At 45.0% G+C, this 9,133-nt stretch overlaps 2 protein-coding genes across 4 annotated transcripts in view; both read right to left on the minus strand.

The window, feature by feature from the left end:
- Positions 1 to 9,133, minus strand: part of LOC108753344 (mediator of RNA polymerase II transcription subunit 15-like) — a 28,584-nt gene that overhangs the window by 7,518 nt on the left and 11,933 nt on the right. For all 3 annotated transcript variants that reach the window (XM_018494837.1, XM_018494839.1, XM_018494838.1), the window contains exon 2: positions 3,257 to 6,397. In XM_018494837.1, coding sequence (XP_018350339.1) covers positions 3,257 to 5,849 — 2,593 coding nt within the window. In that variant the 5' untranslated portion in view covers positions 5,850 to 6,397. The remainder of the gene's footprint in view (positions 1 to 3,256; positions 6,398 to 9,133) is intronic.
- Positions 5,872 to 9,133, minus strand: part of LOC108753316 (zinc finger protein 608-like) — a 177,789-nt gene continuing 174,527 nt past the window's right edge. Inside the window, exons 5-6 of the mRNA XM_018494798.1 lie at positions 5,945 to 6,397; positions 5,872 to 5,903 (exon numbers count right to left, since the gene is read on the minus strand). Of these exons, the coding sequence (XP_018350300.1) occupies positions 5,872 to 5,903; positions 5,945 to 6,397 (485 nt within the window). The remainder of the gene's footprint in view (positions 5,904 to 5,944; positions 6,398 to 9,133) is intronic.

Consider the following 9,133-nt stretch of genomic DNA (forward strand, 5'->3'; position numbering starts at 1 on the left):
AAGCGATCGTTTTTTTCTATCTCCCTCGTTCTTATTTTTGTCTCAATGATCTCGCGCCTACAATGCATTCCCTAAGTCGCGTGATTTGCGGACTTCCCTCGTTCACGCGAAAGTCCTGGCAGTGTTGGCTCCGTAAGCGTACACTTGGTCGATTAAATTCGCGGATTGGCGATCGTTTTCTGAATACGAGAATGTCGTTAATACGAAGGATAGAACAGCAAGAATAATAATGAAGCTTGACAGTGCAGTACTGTATGCATAAAATGATTAAAGTCAAATTTTTAAATTGATAGCTTATCCGGGAGGAGAGAGAGAGAGAGAGAATTCTAGACGGAGAATTTTATATTCCAATGCTACCACTCAAGTTACTTTTTATCATCTTTTTTGAAAAATCATTAAAGTCACTACTGTCTAAAATGGATCATTATGGTTTCCTTTCTTTTTTGAGCATAAAATTCGTAAAGCATAAATATTCTACATGTTAAAAATGTCATGAAATTTAATGTACTTTTAAGTTACACAAATTAAATTCAATTTTATGACACTAAATTAAATTTAATGTATCTGCAACTGAAAAGTATATTTGTGTACATGTATATGAAATTTAATGTTTCATACAATTTTACGAAGTTTAGTACATTTTTTATCTGACAATTAGATGGTAACGCTAAATCCAAATTCATTCGTTCTATCTCGGTTCTCTATTTCTTTCAATAAGCAGAACTACGTATTTCATTTTCCCAAAGAGTTGAAGAACATGTATTGCATTTCTGTTATTTTCTACGAACATGTCTTTGTACTTCGATCTTCGAAATATAAAAGAAAAGAAAAAGATTGGCAGAAAGAAAAATGAAGAAAAATATCACCTTTCTGACACACAAAGTTAATGATATATTCCCGTGATATTGTTAAATTTATTGAAAGCTATCAAGATATTACTTTGAAATCTAAAAATAGTTGCTACCAGGTAATGGACTACAGTCAGAAAACGATATTTTTACAAGTCACAAACGACATTCTCGTAACAGAAATCATACACCACCGTGACTAAACGGAAAAATCAAAACTATAAAGTCCTGATGTTATTTTGCTGCAAAAGAAGCTTTTGTGGAAGACTAACGAGGTCTAACAAAGGATACATACATAAATGCAAACGCGAATACATATCGCGTTTACAAAAGGATTAAATGTTACAAATTAAAAAGAATCTAAATGCCAAAATTTGTAAAACGCAGTAAACTTGAAAATAATATATTTTATTTCTATAATGCACTCAATAAAGTATCCGATATTCGCGATTATAGGAAATGAAACTATTAAATTCTATTTTAAGACTGCGAATAAAGTTACCATTATCGTTGAATAAAAACAATAAGAATCTTATTGAACCATACATGTGAAAACACAAATAGGAAATAAAAGCCCATGACGATCGAAGCGGGGCATTATCGTTGAATGTTTAAGAATTATATGGGCTCTTTTTATAATTCTTTTGAACTATTATTCCCTTTGGCATCTAGACTTTTTAATTTGTTCAATTAGAAACTGCGTTTTCCTCGCAAATGCCACAATCAATATCAACATCAGTATTAGCATTGATAGCCATATCAAGCTCGATGAGGTCATTTATCGTCATCGTTACTATTACACGCGAGTGCCCATTACCCGCAATCGGATGATCTCGCCCATAAAATCCTGTCAACTTTTTTTTCCGCCCCGGAAAGAAGCACGATAAATAATTATCACAGTCTGAACTATACGTCTAATCCCTACTTGCGCCCTACTTGCGGTACACAGCTTACATGACTAATCTACACACGGCCGCAATTATACCTCATTATTTCCAAAATATTCAATTCGTCGCTAGGAGACTCGTTACATACGTATGTATATATGTATAGATATACAGAATGTTGTCGAATTCAGGTGTCGTGCGCTTTCTCTCAACTACAGACATTAGTTGAATAGAATATCCTAACAGTATTTTTTTGGATTGAAAAAACCGTAAATATTTAATGAATGAAATGACAGATGTCATTCAAACAAAAAACCAAATTTTCTCTTGAGCTTAAATTAAGTTTATATCATAAGTTTTTTGAATATAAGATATTTAATACTACATAAAAAATTGAAAAATGAGATATTTCACCAAGATAAATTGATATTTTAAATCCGTAGTGGATGGAACGTGCACGAGATCCGCGACCGATATATATATATACGTTCAAAAAATGCAACGCTATAGCGCGAGCGAACCACATCGCTCCTCCCTCGCGTCCGCAGAATGTACAATCGAAGATAAATTAATTACAATTGTTGTTTGAGTCCTCAACGCGGGGCTCAAATAGAAGAGGTTCAATCGATATATTCACACATTTTAATATTTTTGTCTTTGTACAAAAGAAGAAGCGCGTCTCTTATTGGTCTGGTAATAAAATAGTACCTCGACGGAGACTCTGCGCGCGGATCGACTCTCGAACGGAGAGGGCTCCTGCCACGCGAGTTCCTTGTTGCACATCAAGATCCACACGTATTTTTCTTTCCTTTTTCTTTCTTCTCAATTTTTATGCACCAATATGGTGTACGGTTTAGACACTCAGGCTCTAAATAATATCTAGCCGAGTTTTACCCGTTTTTGTCGGACAATATTCGCCCGGATTCGTCCCGAAACTAAAATTGGCCGCTCACCGTTTCTTATTCATCATTGAAGTCATTTTTGTACTGTCCAATTTTTGACCTCGAAAAACCGAAAACATATCAGTGTGCAAACGCATGTATTTAAAACGCACTTACAATCGCATCGCATTGTACACTTAAAATGCTTTATAGAGGCCGGCTGTTAATTTCGTTCACGGTGTCGTTTCAAAGAATTTAAGATTTAACAAAAAACCTACGAATACCGAGAGTCTTTACGTCTCGGCTATTTGCTGCGTTATCGCAAACGCGTCGCACCTTTAGTAAGTTTAAGCGCATGATCCTGAGAGTTCACCTTCATCATTCGTAAAACGCGGTCTATTGCAAACGCTAGGCACCCCGCGACACGCTTTCGACTCGCTTCGTCGTCATTCATCCTTAAGAGTTCACCAGAGAACGCGCGGCACGCCAACGACGTAATGAACAGGTCCTAAACGGTCTTAACGCATGTATGCGTTCGTTTTCACGCCATTACGCTCATGCTTCTCTCTCGTTCTTTCTGGTTCTCGCTTCACTGGGTCCCGCGGGTCGCCTTACTGTCAGGGTCTGACGAGAGGCTTACCTCCGTAGGGGGCGGGGTACTGTCCCGTCAACAAGGGATACCCGAGGCCCACGTGAGTGTGATGATGCGTGTGCACGTGTCTCTGTGGAGGCGGCGATCTGTTATCCTTGCCGAGGCTCCCACCGCTGGCATCCACCGCACCTTGTTGCTGCTGCTGACTACCTGGTTGACCCTGCTGCTTACCGGATGGCTGCTGACCTTGGCCCGGCGGTGGGCCCGGGCCTGCAACTGACGTAGGCGGACCGCTGGGGGGCCGGGCGGGGGTCGGACCTGCAGAGGATGGGCTGGCGGACGCTGCGGAAGTCTTGGGCGTCGGTGATTTAAGCGCGCGCTCCTGAAGCTCGTGTATCTTGTGCGCCGAGTAATACTGATTAGCGTGGTGTTGGAGCAAGTCCAGTGCTTTGCCGCCGGGTGGCCGACTAAGGTCCTCCGGCGCGTGATACCTAGGCAGCTGGTGAAGATAGGGGTTACTCGAATATGGACCGGGCACCAGCATGGGACTGAGGCCGCGGTAGACTGGGTGACCTGGATCGAATGGCAGCGCACCATAATGCTGTGGCTGCATATAACTGGGATGAATATAAGCGTACTGCGAGGTAGGCGGCGGCGGCGGTCCCTGAGTTTCCATCGTCGGCTTTACGCCCTCCTGCTTGCTCTTTGAGTCTTCGCTCTTTCCGAGATCCTGTGGTTTTTCCTGCTTCGGCTGATGCTTTGGACTGGGCGGTGGCGCCTTTGCTTGCTGATTCTGTTTGTTTGATTCCTCTTTTCTCCTTTGTTCACTCGGATACAGATAGTACCTCCTGTCATCTTGAACAGGTCCCGGAGGAGGCGGCGGCGGTGCCGCTCGTTGACTCTGCGAACTGTGATAAACGTGGTACGGACTCATCTGACTCTTCATCTCGATACTCTCCTTGAGTATTTGATGATTTTCGTGCTGTTTGTCTTTCAGACTCGGCTGTGGCTGTGGCTCCTGCTTAATCTTAGTCTTCTGTTCATGCGACTCCTGATCCTGCGACTGCTGACTCTGTTGCTGCTGTTGCGAAACCGGCTGCGGTGGCTGGTAGGCGTAGCCTGGCGGCATATAACCACCGTAACCGCCATAATAGTGCGGCTGCTGTTGCGGCTGCGGTACAGGTTGGCTCAGTTCTTTCTTCTCCTTTTCCGACACGACGCTCTGCAAGCTCGCCATCGAAGGCATCTGCGGTATGTTGAGCGGTTTTATCTCTTGCTTGGGCGTAAGATCGCTCGGCTTCTGATCCACCACCGGTTTGCTGTCCGGAACGTTGGACACCAGGTAAGGCGGTTGACCATAGTACTGATACATACTGAAATGCGCAGGCAGATGTGCTGGCACCGTGGCCTTGTTGTCTTTTTCTTGACTCTGTTTGGACTTGTCCACCGGTTCGGCCTCGAGCACTGGCGCTGCGTCATCCGATATGTCCGAGTAGGCCGGGCTTTGTACGTCATCGCGCGCCGAATCGACGATCGGCGCCTCGAGAGGCGATGGGTGCGGACTGCCACCGGGTGATTTTCGCGATTTTTTCTTGTAACTCTGCGGTTTGGGAGCGCGTGCATCCGCGCTCGTTTTGCTTTTGTCCTGCTCCGGCATCAGCGCAGCCGTAGGTTTCACCTTGAACTGTGGCATCTTCGCCGCAGCAGCGTGCAGCGACACCGCAGTTGGGTACTGTTGCAAGTGCGATTGCACGCCTTGACCTGGATGACCTGACGGTGGCGGTGCCGTCTGTAAACTCGCTGTCTGTTGCGACACTTGGTTTGCAAGATTCTGCAAACCCGCATGCTGACTGGCTATACTTTGTAGACTGGCCTGTTGCTGTAATCCAGACGCCTGCACCACATGGGCCTGCGCGGGCTGACCCAACTGAGCCGACAAGGGATGCTGCACTGATTGCAATTGATGCGCTGGCGGCAGCTGTTGTTGAACCGATGACTGCAGTTGTTGTTGTTGCTGCTGCTGTTGCTGCTGCTGCTGCTGCTGTTGCTGCTGACTGCTGACGCCAGGTTGTAGCTGCTGTTGAGGCGGTTGGCCGACTTGCTGCAACGATGGCTGCGGTTGTTGCAGAAGAGGATTCTGCGGTTGATGCGATTGTTGCATCTGAGACGGTTGCGGTGGCTGCGGGATGTTGAGGGGCTGGGGGATATTCGTACTTGGATGTGGCGAAGGCACGGGCCTGGGGGACTGACTGGGATGGGGACTGGGGCTTTGGGGGGGATTTGACGAGATTAAAGACGACTGGTTCTGTTGTTGCTGCTGCTGCTGTTGCTGTTGCTGCTGCACCGATTGCTGCTGCTGCTGCTGCTGCCTCGATGGCGCCGTAGAAGTGGGCGCCGGAAGATCGTCCTGGCCGAACCTGAGTACGCCCGGCTTGACAATGCTCTTGTCCGCGAGCACAGGCGTAGGCGGTTCTATGCTGGGCGATGGGACTCGTGGAGGCGGTGGCGGCGTTTCCGGTGGCAGTCCCGCTGCCGGTGGACTCGCCGCTCTCACCGGCGTGCCTTCGGGCTTGTCCACCGGCGACTTCACTGGCGTGGCAGGGCTTGGAGCTTCGATATTGCTCTCATCATTTTCCGACATACTGGTGATACCTTCCTTGGTGTCATCGTCGTCGGCGGAGCCATGCGCGTGGCTCTGGTGGTACTTGAGTCCGTTAATGTGTTTGTACTTTTTACTGCAGTTCGGCTCGGGACATTCGAGCAATACTGGACTAGCAGGTGGTGAACCGCTGGGTGGCGTCGGTGGCGGCGCCCGTCGCTTGTTCTTGTCCTGTTCCTCCTCGGGTCCGCGCGACTTCCGCTTCGCTGCCGGATCCGGTCGTGGCGGCACGAATGCCGCTGGGCTCGGACTAGCCGCAGGCGAACCCTGTGCGCCCCGACGACCCTTGCCGCCGTTGCGCAGTTTACTGTGCACGGAACTCCTCGTCTCCGTGAAATTGCTCAGGTCGTTGCCGGGAGTGGAGTTGGCCGCGGCGCGGCCGCGCTTACCGCGGCCCTTAGGCGTGCGGGCATCCAGATCGCTAGTTGGCGAGTCACAGAAACGTGGTGGCGCCCAGTCATGACGTGTGCAGTCCAACAATGTCCCGACGTACGTCTTACCCCTCCACGTAACATTTACCACTAGTACACCTGCAACAGAGACAAAATATTTTTATCATGATGATCGACAGAAGCGATTCCTTCAAGCCTCATAACTGTCTTATCTTTTGTACCTAATCCTATCTTTTATACCAAGTTTGATCTGCTTAGACTAGAGCTGTTTTAGACGTTTACTAGAACCTCGTAAAAAAAAATCTCTAAAAATTCCAAATATTTTTGTTCAAAATTCCAAGTAGAATTAGAGAATTTTTCAATTGTGATTGGATTATGCTTTTAGATCTAGAGGAACAGTCTCAACAAGAAAACTCTATCTTAACAAAGAAAACTACCAACGGTTGCAAAATGAACAATTTCTGCTGAAGGCGGTCATTTATCAGTAATTTCTGATTAAACAAAAACTTACGCATGTCACAACTTGGCGTAACGCTCAAAGCGATTCGGTTTTGAGTAAGAGAAATAAATGAAGAAAAAAGAAGGCGACGAGAATCTCGTGTTGGATAAAGAAATACGACTGTGTATATCGTTTTGCTGACGGAACAACGCGTAAAGGTACGGCGAAGGAAAAACCGGTCCTAAAATACGGCGGTTTTAACCCCCGGGGGCCCCTCGAGCAGTTTCATCGCGTAATAAGTTTCGTGGCAACCTGCAGACGAGCTAACTCGCGTCTGTTTCCTTCTTTTCCTCCTCACGGCTCTTCGTTCTTGCGCGATCAGCGCTGCTAATTGAAAATATCTCGCCTGTGCACGTGCAAGAAAACGCGACGTTTCGCAGGTGATCTCGACGATGATGCTGCAGGTGTTCCCGGCCGCGGAACTCCCGTGTTCCATACAAAGTGCGCGGCTAAATTACTTTCGCGTTCGTGTAATAGGGAGAGTCGGCGTAAATCGAATCGGCACCGCGGGGCGCCGCACCAGATTCAAATGTCAAAGCTTCAGGGAACGAACAACGTGATCTTCGAGTGAGCGAAAGGGATAATTTTACATTAACGTTGTTCTTGAGTTGCGTTTCCATTTGAAATGCTCGCTTTTAGAATTTCATTCTTGTTGTTTATCAAGTGTTAGATAAGAGCAAATAGTACTTGCGAGCGTTGTGAACGCCAAGTAGAATGTTGTTTCGCGTAGTGAAAGTATTAACTATAAAGCTAAAAAGAGAAAGAAGAAACGTCTTTTAAAACAATGAGACTGTTATGGGGATGCTGGAATCATCTGTAATACCGACGAAACGCGCATTTCGTACTTTTTCATTGGTTTTTTATTTTTTTTTTTATACAGAATAAAAAATCCTTCTCCAAAATAAAAGAAAAAAGCTGTAGGAAAATAAATAGCTGTGGGAAACCACAAACCCCCCCCTGTGTAAAAAACAAAAAAAAAAGTAAATTATAATTCCTGTTATCACGTAGGGTATCTTTTCACACGATATAAATGATTCCAAGTATCTATTCAAACAAAAAGTAGTTTCCCACATTTGAGTAATGTATAAGAATATAATGAGATCTTCAAATTATAATTTTGAAGCTTGCTGCAGTGAAGTAAATTAAACAAGTAAATCTGAATCTTGCATTCATGCGATATATAGGATACAGCAGAGCAAGAAATGTACGTAAAATTTTATTTAACGTTCTACTTGGTGTAAATTATGTTTTACTTTGGAATAAAAAAAATCTGTTTTGTCGACATCGATCAAATTCGATCGTCGCTCCAGCATTTCCCTTGAACATTGTTCTTGAAACGTTGTTCAGTACTTCGCATCGTGAAAGTATTAATTATAAAGTTTAAAAAAAAAAAAAAGAAACCTAGAGAGATCGCTCTTTTCAAACTAGATTAAATTCGAGAGAAAAGATATTTTAAATGCACAATATCAGGAGATGAAGCTGAGCCCATAGACAAGAACGAATTCTTTATTTTCATCGCTGGGATTAACTCTTTCTTTAGAAGGTGATTCTCTCCCCGATGGGGTATCGTTTAAAAATAGATACCTCTGGAATGAAAACGTCCGTGGGAGATCACCGAAACGAGCCTCGTCGTTTGCATCTGTGGAATGGCTCCCTGTTCGCGGACTCTGATCGTGAATCGAGAACCGAAAATAAAGGAACGAGTAGCGAGCCGCGTCCGGGGGGGGGGGGGAAATAGAGGCGTGCATAAAGAGAACAATAAAAACAGCGGAAGTTCCAAGACGACCGTAGTTCCTAAAAGCCACATGACACCGTGTTTCTTCTCCATCTGTCAGACACACGTCTCGCTCTTTTTCTCTCCTGTCTCGAGGGCGAGACAAGATGTCTCGTTGCTCCTTTCTTCACCCTGCGACGTGCCCCTTATTTCGCTCTGTTCCTCTTTTCCCTTCTTTCTCGCTACGCGACAGAAACCTCGGGGCATTTGGGTTGATTGAGTCGTCCCCTCGCGCATCGACGTCATTCCCATTTGCTGCGGAAGATAAACGTGTGGGCAAGCACCAGGGGATGATGATAAATCCGTGCATTTCACCCCCGTTATGCGCCTTTTCATCCCATCTATTTCCAAGCCTCGTTTCCCCTCAAACTAACGTTACTTCCTTTTATTTTTCTTCTTTCATGTGTACTTCTATGCGAGCCCTGACAATGGTCGAATGAGGGATAAATGACCAAACTACCCTCTGATAATTTGAAGAGACAATCAATTTCACGTCAATACACATTTCACTTTTAATAAGTAATTACTTTTAATAAATTTGGAACAAAACTATTACATAAAAAAACTAGTAAAAAAAAGAAATATATATATATATATATAT

The sequence above is a fragment of the Trachymyrmex septentrionalis genome, unplaced genomic scaffold (genome assembly GCF_001594115.1).
Source record: "Trachymyrmex septentrionalis isolate Tsep2-gDNA-1 unplaced genomic scaffold, Tsep1.0 scaffold69, whole genome shotgun sequence".
NCBI classification, from domain to species: domain Eukaryota; kingdom Metazoa; phylum Arthropoda; class Insecta; order Hymenoptera; family Formicidae; genus Trachymyrmex; species Trachymyrmex septentrionalis.